Genomic DNA, 21010 nt, shown 5'->3' on the forward strand with positions numbered 1-21010 from the left:
TGAATAACATAGTTTAAATTAAGCAACACTTTTCAAGTTCGAGAGTTTAAACAAGAATTATTTATAAAATAATCTACATTTCTAATTATATACTGCCATGCTAGTCATATATATGTCAAGATAAAATTCAAAAACTTTTTTATTCTTTATTTTAATTCTTTAAAGATTAAATAGATTTTACTTTTTAAAAGCTACTCTATAATTTGAAATGTCCATTTGAAAACATGATTTTCTTATAAAATATATTTTTTACAGAATCTTTTTACAAAGGAGCATTTAGTGTGTTATCTAATAAGTCCTTGGTTTATCAGTAATGCTTTGGTGAAAATTTTGTAAACAAATTATTATATATAATTGTCTGCTATAATAAATAGATTTTTTACATCTAATTAAATGTCAGAGGTAAAGTTGAATAGTCTGTATTACTTTTTAGCACTTCTTTAAAAAATTATTATTTATATTTCTAATCAAATGCTTTTTTTATGTCAACACTGAAAAAACAGATTCTATTTTTGGGTTTTTTTCCTGTTAAATGAGACGATGGATGCAAAAAGTCCTTATAAACTGCTATTTATTTTTGATGAACAACATTTTAGAGCATTGAAATTTTGATTTCAACCCTTTGGAAGTGGTAATATTTTTATTTTACCCATATTGAACAAAATGAAAAATCGGCTTTTATGGGTTAGTTTTTAAATATTTTTTTTGATAAGATTAAGTAACAACAATGATTCTGTATATACACAAAAGGATTTTTTCTTCAGTTGAAAATAGAAGTAGAAATTAACTAAAAACTGTTTAATTTTCCTCTAAAATTTTCACAGAAAATGGTACCTCCTGCAAAAACCGCTGCATTTTAGATTTTATTGAAAAGTGAAATGAAGTTACCTAACCTAGGGTAATGAAATGCACTAGGTCCCAATTCTGACACAAAAGTCAAATCACCTTCGATGGCATTGTGGCGCGTAAAAGACAAAGTGACGGACAGACCCATGAGTAAACATAGAATGTACTTTAAAAAGCTAGATTTAACTCATATGCGCTGATAAAATTTATTTGGAAAGGATGATCAACTTGAAATTATTTGGTTTGGGTATACAGTTAGGGAGTTGAATCCATTTTTATAGAAGCAGAAATATAATCTATGATTATGGTTTGGACCCTCTAAAACTGTAATATACCCTTCCACTCTCCCCTCTCTTGGTGAAGATATCTTCAACGCCGATACGATTTTTGAAATATAAGATTCCACTTTTGTCTCTCTTGTTGAAGATATCTTCACTAAGAGAGGCAAAAGTGGAATCTTAAATTTCAAAAATCGTATCGGCATTGAAGATATCTTCACCAGGAGAGGGGAAAGTGGAATCTTACATTTCAAAAATCGTATCGGCGTTGAAGATATCTTCACCAAGAGAAGGGAAAGTAGAATCTTACATTTCAAAAATCGTATCGGCGTTGAAGATATCTTCACCAAGAGAGGGGAAAGTGGAAAGGTAGATTACAGTTTTAGAGGGTCCAAACCATAATCATAGATTATATTTCTGCTTCTATAAAAATGGATTCAACTCCCTAACTGGTATAAACCCATTTAAAATGTTATTTTGTACCACTTTGTTTTGGATGTATGTATTTCATGACTTTTTTATGGGGGGGGGGGTTGAAGGTATTATCCCATCTCATAAAAAACTGATCTACTCGGAAGGAAAATTTCTTATTGGGAGGAAGGCAAGGGGGGAGGTAAATCTACTATTACTCTCACCTACTTGTTTTTATATTTTGTTGGGGATGAACCCACATGGGGTGACCATGGCTCAAACATGTCTTAACATGTAGATCATACGCTTGTCATCGGGTAGGTTGTCTAATGGGTGTTAACCTAATACCCAAAGTGTTCTGACAGAAAAGGAGATATTTGGCTCTCCTTAGTTATCCTCGGTTGTTGTACCTGGCTTTTGAGTGTCATGGACAGCATTCCCGCCCGTTTGAGGAAATTGATGATGGGGTGAAGAAAACAAAGCTTTAAAGAACATGATTTGCGTGTAATCAACATTAATTTTTCTTTGCTTTATTAGGGCGAAATTGTTGGAAACTTAACAGATTTAATGGTAAGAAATTGTATATATTTTATTTTTTAATAAAATCACATCCATAAATAGCACACATATTTTCTTTTTTTATGCTAATAATTTCAAAAGCCATACTAAAATATCAATTAAAATATTTCATTATCTATATTGGTTAAATATCCCAAAAATAGTTGTGCTGGGCCCACTCAATAATAATGCATATAAATTTTGTAATACATTTTCAAACTTGCCCCATAATCCGTCAATTCTAGCAGCTAAACACTTTTTTTATTTACGAATCAATCTAATATGCATATAATTTCCCGCAATAACTGTCCTTTCATTTACTAAGTATATTTGCTATAACTTTTATTTAATGAAATCTTCCAATTTTTAACATGTACAAAACGGCCTGCTTTATTGCATCAAGATCCATGACAGATCTATATAGGAAATAAACGTCTATATATGAGCTCGAATCATCCAAACGTATAGTGTATAAAACTCATAGTGCTTCAATAATCCCTATTAAATTCTCATTGACCAGAACGTTAAAACCCATTATTCTACTTTTAGCATCATAAATTAAGTTTTTTAATTCATGTTGCTATTTAAATAACATTGAAGTATTTGATTTCTATTCATAAAACAGAAAACTTAAATTTATAATATAGTAAATCTAAGAAAACTTAGTTTTAAAATGAAATGATTCATGTGACACTCCCGTAATGTGGTCAGATATTAAACTAAACATTTCAACCCTTTGAGGACGATAAATTGAAATGAAGAATATTAGGATTTCAATCTTTAAAATATGATAAAAAAATGGAGCAAAACATTAAATCGTGTATTGTTACATTGGGTGTAAATATAAAACTAATAATTACTGATTAAATATATATTAAACAGATATTCTAACGTAAAATGTTAAAGTCGAATCATTATGTGTAATGTATATATGAAGAGAGAGAAAAAGAGAAGGAGCGAGAGTGATAGAAAGAGAAAGGGGGGAGACCGAGAGAGAATGGGGGAATGAGAGAGAGAGAGAGAGGTTGGGGGGGGGGGGGAGTGAGAGAAAGAAAGAGAGAGAGACGGGGGGGGGGGAAGTACATGAATCATAGGCATTCTAATTTTATTACAAGCTGAATTTGAAGGGATAATAAAATGAACATTTAATTGATCGAAGAATAAGAGAATAAAATTTGTAAGGCAAAGAGCGATAGTATTTAAAAGAGTAATTATCTCTGATAATTAATAACATTAACAAGGATGACAAAATCCGTAAAAGAGAAACATTAATCAATTCTACAAAAGAACATTAAGAAAAATAGAGTAACTGCACTTAAAAGAGAAAATATTTAGATTTCAGCAAAAATTTAAGTAAATATGTCATTTAATAGCTTAAATAAAAGTTATTTTATTTGGACATACTAACGACATGGTGATAGGGCTATCAGAACTACCTGTTAGGGACGTACGGATGGACAGATCAACCCCCACTGTAATAAAGTTTGGCTTTTAACAAGAAATAGATCATTAACATTATCCAACCCTTTTACCCCATTTCCTTCCCTCTTACTGGATGAACGAACTGACCAATAGATAAGGTCCATACTGGCAAGCTATATAGGGAATATTAACACAATTTTCAGCCATTGAATAGCAAATGAGAAAATTACTTTTTCCTCTAATCCTAGCCAACAGACGAACGGGCGGACATTTTGAATTATAAATAAGCAATAAGCAATTATAATAACAAATGTCTATTATAATCTTGATTAAAAATTTAAGCCATCTAATTTTTATAGCAGCTAGGAAAACAAATATTTTAGAGTGAATTATAGAGTAAGAAGAATAATTTCAATTCCAAAATTTCTTTTCCTCAGAGAAGGTGGTAACATATGACTGTAAATTACACTGTTAACCAAAGTTTAGTAACCACTTTGACTAAAAAACTTAATCAGTGTTTCGTCAGTTCTAAACAAGAAGTGTTCAAACTTTTAAATCAACTGAAGGCTTACCCCTGTTTATCATCATGGGGGATGTAAAATAAATATAAAACATTATTTCCTAAGATCCCTGAGTTTAAAAATCATCAACAAGGATGATAATATCCATAAGTAGCAAAAATCCTAATAGTAAAAGTAAAAACACAAAAGCAAAAAGAAGAAAACGCGGCATAACCAACAGACAGACGAACGATGATCAGTGCAGTGGTCATACAAATGTTCACACAAAATATTAGTAGTCTTTAATATCAGAAAATAAAATTGTGTTTATGTGCAGTAATGATTGATCAACGGATAGGTGGACAAAAGTGCATTGGTCTCAAAAAAAATAAATCTTCTATATTAAATAGCAGAAAGGAAAATAAACATTTCCCCTACAGTAATTCTATTTTTCAGAGCACTATAGACAGAATAACGGACTAAGTAAGGAATAAAACTTTTAAAGTTTAAATTAATTGACTTCGTTACTAACATTTAACAGGTAAATAAGGATGACAACATCCATAACTTTAGAAGCTCTTGAATTTAAAAAAAAAAAAAAGCAAAGCAAATAAAAGCAAAAAGGGTGCACAACAGACAGACATATAAAGTAATGATGCATAGTGAATCTTTACACAAAAAATATCTTCGATAAAAGCTGGGAAAATTATTTAAGAGCATTACCGATAGACCGACAGACAATATTATTCTTAGAGTATTCATGCATTGGTCAGCAAACATAAAATAAGTCTTCTGTCTTAACCCTTAATCCAGTACGGATATTTAATATTCTCAAGGGCATTACAGAACAGCGAACAACGTGAGCTGTAGGCTAGTATCAAAATAAGTACACACTATTTGACCAATAAATTAATATTATTACTAGATTGTTCACAAATTGTTTTCCTTTCGGCTGATTTAGATAGATCTAGGTTATATCTATTTATTTAGGTAAATGGTTATTTGGAAGATGATGAAGCTTACGACTATTATTTTACCAGACGTACAACTTATTGGTAATATTTATTTTAGCCTTGGAATTATGTTTAACCAAAATGATTATAAATAAAATCAAACCTAAGATACTCGAAGGAATGGAAGATTTATCAAACAAGTAAAACCCTCAAAATGCATCGCTAACATTTTTCAACTCTATTCTAACATGCCTAAATTAACGAAAAAAGCTATCTGTCTGTGACGCACGTACGGACCGATCCTAATTATAGAAAAGCTTTGCTTTAAAAAAATTTGCGGAGCATCTTGGGTATTTTAATCTTTTACCCATTTTCTTCGAATGCTTATAAGTTTCACTTTATTTATACTCATTTTGATATTTACCTAGTCCGCTAATTGTCTAAAATGTAGGGTTCGAGTCTACTCTACACTTGTCATCATTTAAAAAAAAACATAACCTGACCTTTCTCGGGTTCGTGGCAATAAAAGGAAACCCTTGACTCTATATACAAAGGTAGTGCAGCTAAAAATTTGGTTTTGGTTGGTGACAGAACTTTAGGATAAAGATAGGGGCAAAATAGTTTTTTGTATAGTGTCTTATCACTGACTTTATGTTATATAATTTTTAGGCCTTTAATGAATTGCTTAGATGCTGATGACCCAATACTAACAAGTAAGAATTTTTTTACATAATTGTCAAAAATAAGAAGTGAGGTTTTTGGTGTTTGACATTTACTATAATTAGGGTTGGTTGGTTCGTTGTACGGAACAGTTAGCTCTTTTCGTTAATTTCGACATGTTAGAATAGTCATTTTAATCTTTGCAGGATGGTTCATATAACAGTAGGTACGTAGGATTCGTAGCATCTCTATAATCGTCACCAGAAAGTCTGTGCGTCCATTTTAAACAAATTGCTTTTTAACTTTTTAACAACAATTTGTATGTGTTATAATTATCCTATTCATTTGATACTGATTCCAATTACAACAAGATATAATGCTCTAAGTGAAGCATCTCTATAATCAAGTCTTAAAAATGTAGACTTATACAATTTATTCTACTTTTTTAGTTCTTACTCTTTACAAGTGTTAATGTTTGTATATTAAGTTCAGTGGCAGATTTTATGCTTTCAGCCCTATCATTTAGTCCTAAGACCATTGTATAATTATATTATTTATAATAAATAATGTCAACAATCCACGCTTTTGGATCTTGATTTTAAAGACGGACCTTTAACTATTATAAACCGCAATGTATCTAATAAAATGTAAAACAAATCCAAATAATTATTTATGTATTATGTACAGGCATTTATTTTACAATAAGTTTGCGGGTGTAAATTTAACATTATAATTTGCTTTTTTATAGATAAAATTCGAGATGAATTGATGATAAAACCTCCAAGAAATAAATCATTTCTGAGAGTACTTAACCAACAAAATTTAGGTATTGATATTTTACAGCATTTAATAGAAAATATAACCTTACGCCATTGTTTTCTGCATAATTTTAGATAGTTATTTATCGCATCGTAATATAGACAGATTTCCACAGATAGTAAAATGAAAAATTATTAATTCTAGGTTGTTGTCCCTGAGGGGCCGAAGGTCTGTACCAACTAAGTAATCTGCTATCAATCTTATGATATTTGTTTATTTCTTATGAAAAATTGTTTATAATATGATACAATACATGATTTTTAAGCATGGTCTAGGAAAGAAACTATAGCGCATCCACTAGTTATTTGGTATGAAGCGATGGGTTCAAATCTTAAGTCAAACCGCACAATAACTAAAGTTAAAAAAATTTATTTTTTTATATTTAAAATTCTTTTTATCGATCACTTTTTATAAGTTCTTTTTTTAGTACAGCAACTCTATAAGTACTTTACTTTACCCCACAAGTGGGTCTGAACAAGCCAACAATCTATATTTCAATCCCTGTTTATTTACTGATTTTAGAAATCTAACAGTTAATTTTTTTAAAATTTAATAAACTTATTTTGTTTCTAGAGTTTAAAGAAGGTAAACAGGCAACAGACATTAGAGACATGATATTCAAGAATAAGAAGGTTATTTCTCTTTTATTTACTTTAAGAATATATTTAGTCCTTATGTAGTGTAGATGACCCTTCTCCCCCATTGTGCGATTTTTTACTTTATTACTTTATTTTCTTCTAGCGGCTACGCCCCTTTTAGAACCACGCCCTACAATATTTTCAGCGAAGCATCTCTATAATCAAGTTATAAAAATGTAAGCATGTCCATAATTAGTAAGCAGTACTTTGCAACAAATGTATAAACAATTTTCTTTCTATTTTTAACTGAATATTATACTTATTTATTTGTATAAATTTTTATTGTGTTGTCGTCCTTGTTATTTATAATATTTTGTTTAGAATGGGTTCTATATAGAGGCCGGGGCCTATGACTGTGAATCTATCTCTGTCACACTTCCTTTCGAGTATCATTATGGATGGACAGGTCAGCAAATCACAATTACCTAGAATTGAAGTTGGACCATAAAAAAACGCAGATCACTTGTTTTAACAGTTGAAATACAAACATATGGGGTTTCTGTGAACCTGAGTTTAAGGGATTATACTAAAGAGTTTAGTCTATTTGAGTGACTGGAACTAAAAGCAAAAATATATGGAAGGAGGTATTTTCAGGTTAAAGGCGAAGCTTTAAGAGTTTTAAACTGTGTGTGATTTTAGGTATTTTGATAGAGACGATGCCCTATTTCTTCACGAAATGTAAACAAGTAAGTATTGATTCTATTAGTGCTCGAGTCAATTACGGAGAGTCTTTTGAATTAAAGATATCAATAATGTCTTTCAGATAAGTTATCTACTTACCTTGTCTTGTTTAATGTGTATGGGCCAAGGCATTACCCCTTATTCGACTATTTGAAACTAGTGCAGAAATAGGCATGGCAGTTGGTATCAATATTAATGTCTTTATCTTATGTCTATATCTTATTCACATATTTTAGGTAAACAGACACGCCCACTTCATGAAAACTTGTATTAATATAGAGAGATTTTTTTATATTTTAGGTAAACAGACACGCCCAATTGATGAAATCTTGCATTAGTACATACATTATTTCTCATTTACATATTTTAGGTAAACAGACACACAAACTTGATGAATACTTGTATTAGTACATAAATTATATCTTATTTAATATTTTAGGTAAACAGACACACAAACTTGATGAATGCTTGTATTAGTACATAAATTATATCTTATTTAATATTTTAGGTAAACAGACACACAAACTTGATGAATGCTTGTATTAGTACATAAATTATATCTTATTTATATTTTTTAGGTAAACAGACACGACCACTTGATAAATACATGTATTAGTACTGAGGCTATATATAATTTTCATAATTAGGTAACCAAAAACACGCCCACTTGATGAATACTTGTATTAGTAGAGACTATATCTTATTTATATATTTAGGTAAACTGTCTTAACCTCTTTTCGAGGAAGCTTTGTGTTTATCAAGATCGAAATTAATTCCTTATCATTATCCCAAATTAAGCGCAAATGTCGTCTTGTTTGACTTTCCTTGAGTAATAGACGTGGCATGGATTGTTTATATTTTGATGCGCCCACGTTCGTTACTTTTGAATGAGATATGAGTGTGTGAAGATTTCGGAGAACAAAATTGGGCCTATCATTGGTCTCATAGTGCGTGAATGACCCTAGTATACCAGGGATTTGAAACCATAAGAACTTCAGGTAGAATTTGTTAATTTTATTTAAATGGAATGGTGTATAGGACGATTATATTTAGTTTAAAAGGCTTTAGCCAGCTAAGCATGAAACTTTATTATGATTAATTATTATGCTTTAGTAATTTTTTTATGTGCCTTTATTTTGCATTTAACAATGATTTATTAAACCAAATAATTTTCCTTTAAAGCCAAAGTTTCCAAAGATTCTTAACCGTAGAGAAAAATGATTTTAAAAAGCAATTAAGATTACGTGGTTATAAAAAAAAACTGGAATTATGAATTAATTGATTTTGTAATTTCAGGACTTTGAAATAGTTGCCTCAATAAATCTATAATCAAACCTGCTGTTGAAACTTGATGGTTCCTGGTATTGGGGGTTTGTCTGTAAGTCAACAAGATCTCGAGAACTTTCCGCTAATTCGGAAGTCACACTCAACCAAAGTGTCATGGTTGAGACAATTTCAAAGGACTTGAAGTTTAGGCGTTAGCAAATTTCAAAGTATCTGAAGAATAGGCGTTAGCATTCTTCAAGAGATCAATAGCATCCAGTGATTATTGATGCAATATACTGTGACAATTTTTTTCTGTGAAATAAGTACCTAGTGAATCAATATGCCATTAACCAAAAAGCAGAAAATTGAGCGAGCTATCGCTATTGGCAGTGAAAGGCTAGAGGTGTTTGACGAACAGTTAAAAGTGTTTTATGACAATCTAAAAGCCTGCCAAAGTTTTAGTTCATGTGAAAATGTGAATTTAAAATCAATTCGTGACATTTTTAGTGAGGTCAAGGACCAATCTGACCTAATAAAAAGTCTAAAACCTGCCGTGGAGACTAGTGAGTTGCGCGAGTTCAAGCGTGATTTGGATGAAGCTAGTGAACAGAAAACTGTTGCAGATAAAGTTTATGCGTCGTTGGAGCAGTGTACAAAAATTCTGTACTGGCTTGACAATGATTCAGACGACGCGAGGTCAAGCACTGTCGCCAGGAACCTCGACGTCATTGAGAAGGTGAAGATGGACATGGGAGTGCTTAAAATTTCCATGGAGTTGCGCCAAGAAGTACGTGATATGTACCGAAGGCTTAGAGAGATGGAACGTCGTTCATCTAACTTGGATGAGAGTGGAACACCTGCCATACTCTCCAGAAGTATGTCTGCCGTGGATATTCGGAGTTCCAACCCGCAGTATGGGCGCTGGGACAACAGTTTGTTGCCGTCATTTGACGGTACTGACACGGATTACTCCAACTTTAAACAGGTCTTTAAAGATCTATGCGCTGGTTACGGATTTTCTGACCAGAGGTTAAGTCTGATGTTGTGTATGGAGAAGGTGATAACCAACCCGGAGCTACGCAAGCAAGTGTCAGCGATTAGAGATCATAATGAACAATGGTTGTTTCTCGATCAGATGTTTTTATCAAACACCCGCCGGTTCATGAAGATTTTAACTAAGCTGAACAAGATGAAACCTGTGGATAAACCTGTGGACGTGGTTAGTGCAATTGCTACCTTCAAGAGTACCATGCAGGAAGTAGAAGCCATCGTTGGTTCTGCAGCTAAGGATTACCACCACCTAACTCTTATTCATATTTTCAAAGACAAGTGCCCAGATGGCCCGAGAGAGAAAATTATGATGGAGCTCGGTAGCATGAACCAACCAGACATCAAGAAGATTGTAGAACTGCTGGAGAGGACCAGGGGAGCAATGTTGGCCGGTGATATGTCCTATGACACTAGCGCCGGCAAGAGAAATCGGGACAGAGCTGCCGCCGCGCAAGTATCTGGCCGCAGCGACAATAAGAATGGAAAGGCTGGAAAGGACAAGGCTTCCAAGTGGAACAGTACATGTCCTGTTGAAAGCTGCAAGGAGAAACACCCGATTTTTCGTTGCCTCACGTTTAAGAAGATGGATGTGGTTGACCGAAAGAAAGTTGTCCAGCAGAAAAAGTTGAGTGAACTCTGCCTGTGTGATGGCCATGCTGCTGACAAGTGTAATAAATCGGATAAGCTTGGTGTTTGTGGCACCAATAATTGCGACAGATATCATAGCCGGTTGATCCATGAGGCTAGTGCTGGTGTGAATACAGTCTACAAGTCAAGTTCTGCACCCAGCCCCTGTACCTTCTTACTTCAGTTAGTTCCTGTTGTAGCACCTGGCGGCGGCACCTGCCACGCCACTGTCATGTTTGACTCTGGTGCAAATTTGCCACTTGTGTCTGAGAAGTTATCCAACAAGTTGAAGCTGAAATCTACCGGCAGATATACAACTATTTCTGTAGCTGACGGCAGTGAGACTTCCTGCCGCAATGTTGTGTTTTATCTGAAGGATAGGGACGGTAATTTGAGGGAGTTTGAGGCAGCTGTCATGCCTACCCTCGGCGGGGCCAACGAGATGCGCTCGGTCCACCCCGAAACCGCCGCCGAAATATTTAAGATGCCGCCAGAAAGATTTACATATATTAGTGGAGGCTTAGATATCATCATTGGAAATACACATCCTGACGTGTTTCCATCAACCTACCAGAAAGTGGGCCAGTCTATGTTGTGGCGAACCATTTTTGGTAGTGGTTTTATCTGTACAAGTGCTGACGGTGGAGCTGGAGACCAAAAGTCGGCATATAAGGCTGTCAGTGTCAGTGGAGGCACCTTGCCAGACTTTTTGACGTCTGAATCGTTTGGCGTACAGCCGCAGGCACTTTGTCCAGGATGTACTGCCTGTCAAGAGTGCAAGGCTATGGCCGACGGCACTACCTGGGACCAGCGTGAGAGGCAGAGAATAATTGAGGCAGGTTTAACACTAGACTTGCAATCCAACAAGTGGACAGGTCAATATGCTTACATTGAAGATCCTCACACTTTGCCCTACAATGAGAGTTTAGCCCGCAAAATTGCTGAAAAGGATCGTGCCAGGATGGTCAAAGAAGGTACCTATGATATGTATGTACAGGTATTCAATGACGCCATATCCAGAGGCGTGTTTCAAAAAGCAATGCCTGAAGAATTGCAGTATGAAGGGCCTAAGTCTTGTTCATCAATAGTGGTTGCTTTCAAGGAGGATTCAAGTTCCACACCCATGAGATTGTGTGCAAATAGTTCTCTGACGTTCAAGGGTACCAGTTTTAATCACATAATGCTGGGAGGTCCGCCGCCAATGCAGAAGATTTTTTATCATTTGTTGCTTTTCCGCGGTTACAAGGTTGGTTTAACCGCGGACATTTCCAAGTTTTATAACTCCATCCTGGCCACAGAGTTCGACAGCCAGATGAAGAGAGTTTTATTTTCCCCGACGCCAGACGGTCCACTTGAAATTTACCTGACTAAAGTGGTGAATTTTGGCGAGTTGGCTGCGGGAAATTTGGCAGTTACAGCCCTGAAATTGACGTCCCGCCTGTTCGGCGGAAAGAGTGAAGCAGAGGTCAAGGAGATGTATGGAGAGGGGCAGATAAATGGTAGTGATATTGTTGCAAAACCTGAATTGTGGAAGGAGCCAGAAATACCTACCTACCCCGAGGAAGATTTCAAGTTACCTCAGATTCCAGTTGCAGTCAAGCTTGAGAAGCACAGCTTCATAGATGATGTTATTTCGGGAGCAGGATCTGTGCCAGAAGCCAAGGAGATGATGAAAGAAGCCGACAGAATTATCAGCAAAGGTAGTTTTTCCTTCAAACAAGTCATTTATTCTGGTGATGATTGCCAGCCAACCAAGGTTCTTGGGCTGATATGGAAGCCAGCCACTGATGTGTTATCCATCGCCACGAGAGTCAACCAAGATGGTAAAGTCAAGGGAAAGAAGGTGAAAGAGGATGCTGATTTGTACAACCTCCAGGACGCCTTGGACGAGAATCTGACAAAGAAGATGGTCCACAGGTTCGCCGCCCAGACCTTCGACCCGATCGGGCTTTGCAGCCCTATCTTGTTGAGAATTAAACTTGTCCTGCGGAAAACATGTTTGCTGAATTTGGGCTGGCAAGATTTCATTCCAAAAAATCTACGGGATGAACTTGTTAAGTCGCTGGAGGACAGAGCTGAGGTCGCTAAATTGGAGTTTGACCGTTGTGTGGTCCCGGAGGAACCAACTGGCCTTCCATCCTTGATGATGTTTTCAGATGGGTCATCAGAGGCCTATGCATGTATGGCATATTTGAGGTGGCCAACTAGGCAAGGGTTTGAAACGTTCCTGCTAGCCACCAAGTCAAGAGTTGCGCCGGTCAAGACTGAATCAATTCCACGCCTTGAATTGATGGGTTGCCAGATGTCCACCAGGTTGTCAAAGTCCATCAGAGATGCCCTGCCCTTTGATGTTATCAGAGTGATGTACTTTACTGATTCATCGTGTGTTTTATCACAAATTGTTTCCAACAGTGCCATGTTGAACACATTTAATGCTCATCGCATTGGAGAAATCCAATCTGCAACCAACAAGGATGACTGGAGGTGGGTCCCTGGGACACACAATGTTGCAGATTTGGGCACCAGAAGCACCTGCAAGGTATCAGATTTAGGACCAGGTTCCAGGTACAGATTGGGCCCAGAATGGTTGCGCCAGGATGAAAGTGCGTGGCCGGTGAAAACTGCCGAGCAAGTCAAGCAGGATTTACCACCGGAGGAGTTGAATACCAAAATGGTTAAGTTATGTTCAATGAAAGTGGCCGGAGAAGCCGCTGAAGATGTCTTTAGGTTTAAGCACAGGAGATCATTTGGACAGGCCAAACGTATTATGGCAGCTGTCCTGCAAGTATCGAACACCTGGTTGAAGAAGCTAAAGAGCAGACAAGAAGGCAAGACTACAGCCGCTGGTAGTCATGTAGCAGCCGCAGATTCTGTGTACAAGCCGTCTTTGTACAATTTTATGGCGGCGGCGGAACTTTTCATTGTGTCACATAGCCAACAGGATGAGTGGATAAATGACGCTAAAGGCAATTATTCGTCATTGAATCCGTTAGTGCATGAAGTATCATTGACCTGGCCTGTCGTTGGTCCCGGAGGTATTTATGTGACCAGGGAGATGAAAATCCTAAAAATGGTTGGTCGTGGTGAGCCCGTCATTGACGCCATTACTGGTGGCCGTAAAATGCTTTTTGAAGACATGCCAGGTTTAGTAATTTTGGAGCCTGGTAATTGGTTAGCTTCTATCGTTATGAGAGAGGCGCATGTTGAGCTTCATTCTGGTGTCCGTGGAACTTTAGCTGAGAGCCGCCGTTGGTGCTGGATTGTAAAGGCAAGGAGGTTGTCCATCATGGAGGTGAAGAAGTGTTGGCCCTGCAGTGTTGAGAGGGCCAAGGAATGTCGTACTACCATGAAGGATGTGTTAATTGACAAGTTGGTTCCGAGCAGGCCATTTGAAGCTGTGCAAGTTGACCTTATGGGTCCGCTGGTTACGAGGAGAGCTACCGCCAAAACGAGGAGTCAGACAGCAACGAAGAAGGTGTGGGTGTTCGTGGTAGTCTGCAGGTTCTCAGGGGCGCTATGGCTGGATGCCTTGGAGAAGTATGATACCAGCAGTATCCTGTTGTCCCTGCGCAAGTTGGAGGCTGTTCATTGTCTGCCGAAGGTTATAGTAAGCGACATGGGCACACAATTATCCGCTGCTCGCAAGGTTTTAGAGCAGAAGTTGGGCAGCCAGGTAGAGTTTTCTTGGTCCCAGATCCCAGCCCGAGCCCACCATTTTATTGGGCAAGCTGAGAAAATGGTGGGATTAACCAAGAGATTGCTGTCCAAGAAGTTGGTGAATAGTTCTGTTAATTTTAATGAGCTCCTGGTGCTGTTGGCAGAGGTTAGCAAGTTAATGAATAGCAGACCGTTGACGATAGAAGCTGCGAACGACGTGGAGAATTGGCGGCTGATTACCCCTGGCCAGCTGCTGGGGAATGTAGACCGCCAGCCGTTGTGCAATGTGGCGATGAAACCGGAGGACCAAATTTCCTCCAGGTTGAAGTTGTTAGAAGATTTGTCTGCCCAGTTTTGGACTTCCTACCGCCAGGAGATTTTGCCGAAGATATTAAGGATGTCCAAGTGGAAAGATGAGATGGCGGAGCCGCTAGCTGACGGAGATATAGTGCTGGTTACGAGTACCAATCCGTTGATGAGATGTTTGCGGATGGGCCGTGTGACGAGGATTGAGAATGGGAGAAAGACTGCAAGAGTCTTGTTCAGGCTGACAGATAAATCTCCCCTGGAAGAACATGCTGTATCAGTCAGGCAGTTATTAAAAATTAGAAACTGAGATTTTTTTAGTAAAAAAAAGCCACATTTTCATATGCCTATTTTTATGCCTAAAATAGGAATCAACCGAAATGCGATTAATTTTTATTCTATTTCATATGCTCAAATTTAATTTTATTGAGTTTAATTTCTTTTCAAAAGTACAATTCATTATAAAACTTACCTGAAAAGTTTACCAAAAAAGAATAAATACGTCGAGGTTGCGTGATTCGATATTTATTCTAAGAAAAAAAATCAAGTATTTTTTTAGCAGATTTTTTAAAAATTATATATGAATTTCAATCAAGTAAAACATTTTTATTCAGATCAAGGAATGATTGAAAATTCATATTTAAAGCCTCATATTTTTTTTACAAAGAAAAGTTGGTATTTTTTTTCATAATTTCGATGAAAATTCTAACGAAGATATTATTATTATTTTGCTATTATTTAAGTATTGAAAAGTTTTATTGTTGATTAAGATAGTTACAGTTCTTATTCATTAAGTTTGAAAACTTTCTGCCCAAGGATTTTGAAATATTTTTCTTACTACTCTTTTGATGCTTAACAAATTTAGTTTTAAGTACCTATAAATCTTAATTTTCTTGTCTAAGATTTATTTCGTTTATATTTTACCATTATTGTTTACATTTCAACCTGATTTCGTAGGTACTTATTGATTTATTAATAATGATTTATTACCTATTGATTATGAAATGATTATTAATTAGTATAAGTTGTTATATTTACAACATCATGATTAATAGGATTATCCATTTTAGGATTTGTGTATGTGATCTTGTGAGTGTCATGTGCCTGGAATATTGTATGGTACAAACCAATCCCCATCCTTCTATCCTAAAATGTGAGGTATTATGAGTCCTAGTGAGGAGTATAATATTGTGTATGCATTTCACGGGGTTTCATTTAGTTAGGAGCAAAAAATTGTCATGTTTTTCGGGATGTGGCCATTCTCATGTGATTATGGTGAGTTGAGTTTAGTGAGAAATGTTGCTAGTGCTCAGCGCAAAAAAACCTTGAATCTCGTTAAGGAAGTTAATTTGACTTTTAAACGGGGGGTGTGTCTTAACCTCTTTTCGAGGAAGCTTTGTGTTTATCAAGATCGAAATTAATTCCTTATCATTATCCCAAATTAAGCGCAAATGTCGTCTTGTTTGACTTTCCTTGAGTAATAGACGCGGCATGGATTGTTTATATTTTGATGCGCCCACGTTCGTTACTTTTGAATGAGATATGAGTGTGTGAAGATTTCGGAGAACAAAATTGGGCCTATCATTGGTCTCATAGTGCGTGAACGACCCTAGTATACCAGGGATTTGAAACCATAAGAACTTCAGGTAGAATTTGTTAATTTTATTTAAATGGAATGGTGTATAGGACGATTATATTTAGTTTAAAAGGCTTTAGCCAGCTAAGCATGAAACTTTATTATGATTAATTATTATGCTTTAGTAATTTTTTTATGTGCCTTTATTTTGCATTTAACAATGATTTATTAAACCAAATAATTTTCCTTTAAAGCCAAAGTTTCCAAAGATTCTTAACCGTAGAGAAAAATGATTTTAAAAAGCAATTAAGATTACGTGGTTATAAAAAAAAAAACTGGAATTATGAATTAATTGATTTTGTAATTTCAGGACTTTGAAATAGTTGCCTCAATAAATCTATAATCAAACCTGCTGTTGAAACTTGATGGTTCCTGGTATTGGGGGTTTGTCTGTAAGTCAACAAGATCTCGAGAACTTCCCGCTAATTCGGAAGTCACACTCAACCAAAGTGTCATGGTTGAGACATAAACAAACACGCCCTTTTGATGAATTCTTGTTTTAGTGCATAAATTATATCTTACTTTTATATTTGGGTAAACAGACACGTCCACTTGATAAGCACATGTATTAGTACAGAGACTTTATCTGATTTATATATTTTAAGTAATCCGAAATGCCAACTTGATGAATACTTGCATTAGTAGACTTTATCTTATTTATATATTTAGGTAAACAAACACGCCCACTTGATGAATACTTGCATTAGTAGACTATATCTTATTCTTATATTTTGTGTAAATAGACACGCCCACTTGATGAATACTTGCATTAGAAGAATTTATCTTATTTATATATCTATGTTAACAGACACGCCCATATGATGAACACATGCATTATTATATAGACTATATCTAATTTATATCTTTAGGTAAACAGACACGCCCACTTGATGCATTCTTGTATTGGTACAAAGACAAGACCTTATATTACTGACTTTAACATCAGGTGAATAGACCTTGGATTAAACCTGATTTATATATATAAATATAAAATTTTAAAAATCAGAAGAAGAAAAACCATACCTATAATTATTATAATTTTACACTTGTCCAGCGCAGCCTATTAGATGTAATAATTAATTTTTCACCTAAAATCTTGTTTTTTTTGCAATACTATATAATTGTTTCTTTTCAGTGGAGGACTGACCGAGCCAAATTCAACTGGACACAGGTATAACAACCTTTCTTATCACACTTTGATATCAGGTCCAACATCCAAGGAGGACTAAAGTGAGCCAGTATCTCCTTTTCTGTCCAAACCCCGGGGTATTAGTTTAAGTAACACCCAACAGACAACCTTATGAATGGTTACATCCCTTTTGACTGGAAGTCCTAACTGTGCATAGTAATGAATTGCGCCTGTTTTGGGCCAAAGCCTTGCTCTTACACTGTCTATTAATGTTGCGCATCTGACAGATCAGCAGCAGGGTTGTTATTTTAGCCAGCATCACGTTTCACTTTAATAGAGTACATGATAACCTGTTGTAATCTTAGTAATAATAAATTAATTGCTAATAGAGACCTCAAGGATGAGGAGTATCATTATTTTAGCCAGCTAGGAGCATCAATTTATTAGAGTACATGAAAATCTGGTGCAACATCTTTGTAATTATATATCAATTTGTTTATATTTTTTAAAAGCAAAGCTTTTCTATAACTAGGGTCGGTCAGTCCGTACATAACGGATAGCTCTTTTCGTTAATTTAGGCATGTTAGAATTGTCCTTTCCATTTCAAACTTTGCATGATGATTCCTATAGGAGTTAGATACGAGTTAGAAAGCAAAGCAACTCTATAATTGTTACCAGAAAGTCCGTACGTCCATTTTAAACATGTTGATTTTTAACTTTTATAACATCAAACTTTTATGTGATAAAATTATCCGATTGTTCTGATTTTTTTAATACTGATTCCTAGGACAACAAAGTACATGGTTATAAACGAATCATCTCTATAATTAAGTCCTAAAGATTTAATTATGTCCTTAAACAATATCCTGTATTTAAGCAGTTTTTCATCAGATTTACTTACAATTTTGTTTCGTTCGACTTTTATACATTTATATTCTGATTATTCAGATCTGACACTTTACAAGCGTTAATGTTCGCTTTTATGAATGTTGTCATCCTTATTTATTTTTTATTTTTTAGTGATGGTGTTTACTACATGCAGGGAATTGTAAGCAAAAAAAATTCACCACTAGAAGTTTCTATTAAGGTTAATACGGTTTTTGTAGCAAAAATTTGTCACAAATTACTAGTAATGGTAGTCTGTCATGGGAGAGAAGTCTCCCCCCCCCCCCCACTTTCAATTTTAAATAGAAAAATCAACAAGATTGAAGGGGGGGGGGGGAGTGTTTTTTAGAGGCGATTTCTCTTAGGAGGGTGGAGGACCACTGGAGGTACCCTCTCGCAATATAGTTATAAACCTTCCAAGGACCTATGAAGGTTGAGAGGTTGGCAAGATCCTTCGCCAAAAGACAGACAGACACAGTTATACATCCTGTTACTTTTATACCAGGATAATACCGTTTTTATGCCAAAAGCATCATCAAAATATTTACACACACACGCAGTTGTTAATCAGGACAATGGCTAATAAAATGATGTACGTCCCCAATGAAGAAACACAAAATTACCCCTTCTGTAGATTACAATTAGTGGTTGAAATTTTTGAACACTCAACTTAATACAACAACAAATCAAAATTAAAGATAAGTACCCAAAGTTGTTTAGTAAACGAATAAGAAAGTTATTATAAAACTTTGGGGACTAGTGTAATAAACAGCTTACTGTCCCCTCCCTCCTTGGTTGTTAACAATATATCTTGAATAAAACTAAGCCATAAAAACCCACCAGGGAATTAAATGAATACTTACTGAGATCTTTCAAAACAAGCTTAGACACACATAGACATTCTAGCTTTTAATATTCTGATACAAATTTTCAGTTACAATGTTACCCGCTGTACTCCGTCCTGTTGTCCCTGGGGAACCCGACAGTCAACCTGTTTGTTCTAGACATTGAAGGATTCGAACTTGGTGTCCTACAGACTATTCCATGGAATAAAGTTGATATTGAGGTAATGAGAAGTTTTTTTTTGTGGGAGAAGATAATCTAATATAATCTTTAGAATTTTGTGGAGGGAGGTATAAAAAATTTTTTATCCCAACCCTTTAACATCCTTGAAAGTGATCACCATTGAGCCTGAAAAAAAGCTCATTATTATACTGTGCACTATAAAAAGATTAGTAATGAAGTTATTGGGCGATTTTTTAAAAATATATTGTCAAACATTAAGGCTTCTAGTTATTTTAATAAAATTGTTTTTGATGTTCAGGTTTTGGACATTGAAACTGATTTAGCAGGAGTTGTTCAAAAAGGTAAAAAATATCTATATTTTAAATTTAATGGCTTTAAATCATACTACATTTGCTATTGTAGACAGTGCCTTTAGATGATGTGTGGGGGTTGGGGGCTGCTTAAACTCCTCTCCTCCATATATATTTGAGAAAATTAAATAATCAATCCAAGAATAATAAAACCTGCGAGATATTTAAGTACACAAAGAAACAAATACAGATATTGCTTTTCTCCTTTTGGAATACAATTATCATTCTATTTTAGATTCTTCAAGAGAAAAGATAATTGATTTTATGTACAGAAAAGGTTATGACAGGTATTTTAATTCTTAAAAATAAAAAAGGACTTGTTTACCATACTGATAACGCACTAATAAACAGAATTTTCTGCACCTGGACCTATCCTTTGATCCCAAAACCTAATATTCCACCAGTGTCAAGAGAAGCCCATTTCATCTTCAATGGAGAAAAAATGTCTTCGCCCTTGTAATGTTTTTACAGGCTTAGAACTATATAAAATCTCATTTTAAACAATTAAATTCACCTATGACGTATAAGGGGGAGGGGGTTGAAGAGGTGTAAATTTTTGAAAAATGCTTTAGATTCCCAACCCCCTTTCATAACCTTTAAAAACCCTAATTTCCCCTTATCCAAAATAAAAAACCGTTTCTCGTGACTTCCAAATCTACAATCTACAATCTTCCCGTCTTGCTAACCCTGCGGGGATAAAATAGTTTGATCTCTATTTTTGTTTAGGTTTGATCACACTAATGATTTCAATCCAGTTACTGAGAAAAAACAAAATGATTTGTTTGTTAGAAGAGATATTGTCAAAAAATATAATGTTAAACAATTACCTATTGTAAAAGAAAATAATTGAATAAAAGTACTAAATGTATAAATATACTTATTTTATTCAATAATATTGCAAGCAAATATATAAAAGGCTTAAAAATATTTACTTTTTTCCTTATCAAGTACCAGGGACGTCCAATGGGGTGGGAAGGAAGGGGGGTGGGGTAAAAGGTTGATTACACACCCCCCTCCCCACTAGACACAACCAAAAATTTTGATTTTTAATTTACCCAAATAAAAAAGCTTGGACGTGTTTGCCTTTATGATATAAAAATTATCCCCCCCTAAAAAAAATTAATATAGGCACCCGCAAAATTTTAAACTTTTTAAAAAACTTGGATGCCCTTGCCACGGACCATAAATATAAAATAGGTTTCAGTCCAATTACCAGGTTTCACTTTGTTCCTGCATGTCTAAATTCTCTAGGAAACTTGGAAGTATTCCTGTCACCGCAATTGTTGACTTTGATGATAATTCTAACTGAAAG

General features: G+C 35.2%; 1 protein-coding gene across 1 annotated transcript in view; it reads left to right on the forward strand.

Annotated features, from left to right (window-relative positions):
• LOC145335376 (uncharacterized) overlaps positions 1 to 20570 on the forward strand; it is a 30789-nt gene extending 10219 nt beyond the window's left edge. The window contains exons 2-15 of the mRNA XM_080181119.1: positions 2073 to 2105; positions 5006 to 5070; positions 5638 to 5681; positions 6377 to 6454; positions 7021 to 7079; positions 7407 to 7491; positions 7725 to 7771; positions 17178 to 17254; positions 17444 to 17479; positions 18458 to 18524; positions 19257 to 19388; positions 19647 to 19689; positions 19934 to 19985; positions 20425 to 20570. Coding sequence (XP_080037245.1) covers positions 2103 to 2105; positions 5006 to 5070; positions 5638 to 5681; positions 6377 to 6454; positions 7021 to 7079; positions 7407 to 7491; positions 7725 to 7771; positions 17178 to 17254; positions 17444 to 17479; positions 18458 to 18524; positions 19257 to 19388; positions 19647 to 19689; positions 19934 to 19985; positions 20425 to 20548 — 912 coding nt within the window. The 5' untranslated portion in view covers positions 2073 to 2102 and the 3' untranslated portion in view covers positions 20549 to 20570. The remainder of the gene's footprint in view (positions 1 to 2072; positions 2106 to 5005; positions 5071 to 5637; positions 5682 to 6376; positions 6455 to 7020; positions 7080 to 7406; positions 7492 to 7724; positions 7772 to 17177; positions 17255 to 17443; positions 17480 to 18457; positions 18525 to 19256; positions 19389 to 19646; positions 19690 to 19933; positions 19986 to 20424) is intronic.
• The last annotated feature ends 440 nt before the right edge of the window (positions 20571 to 21010 follow it).

This window comes from Acartia tonsa, chromosome 13 (genome assembly GCF_053477335.1).
Source record: "Acartia tonsa isolate MP-2025a chromosome 13, ASM5347733v1, whole genome shotgun sequence".
Lineage (NCBI taxonomy): Eukaryota > Metazoa > Arthropoda > Copepoda > Calanoida > Acartiidae > Acartia > Acartia tonsa.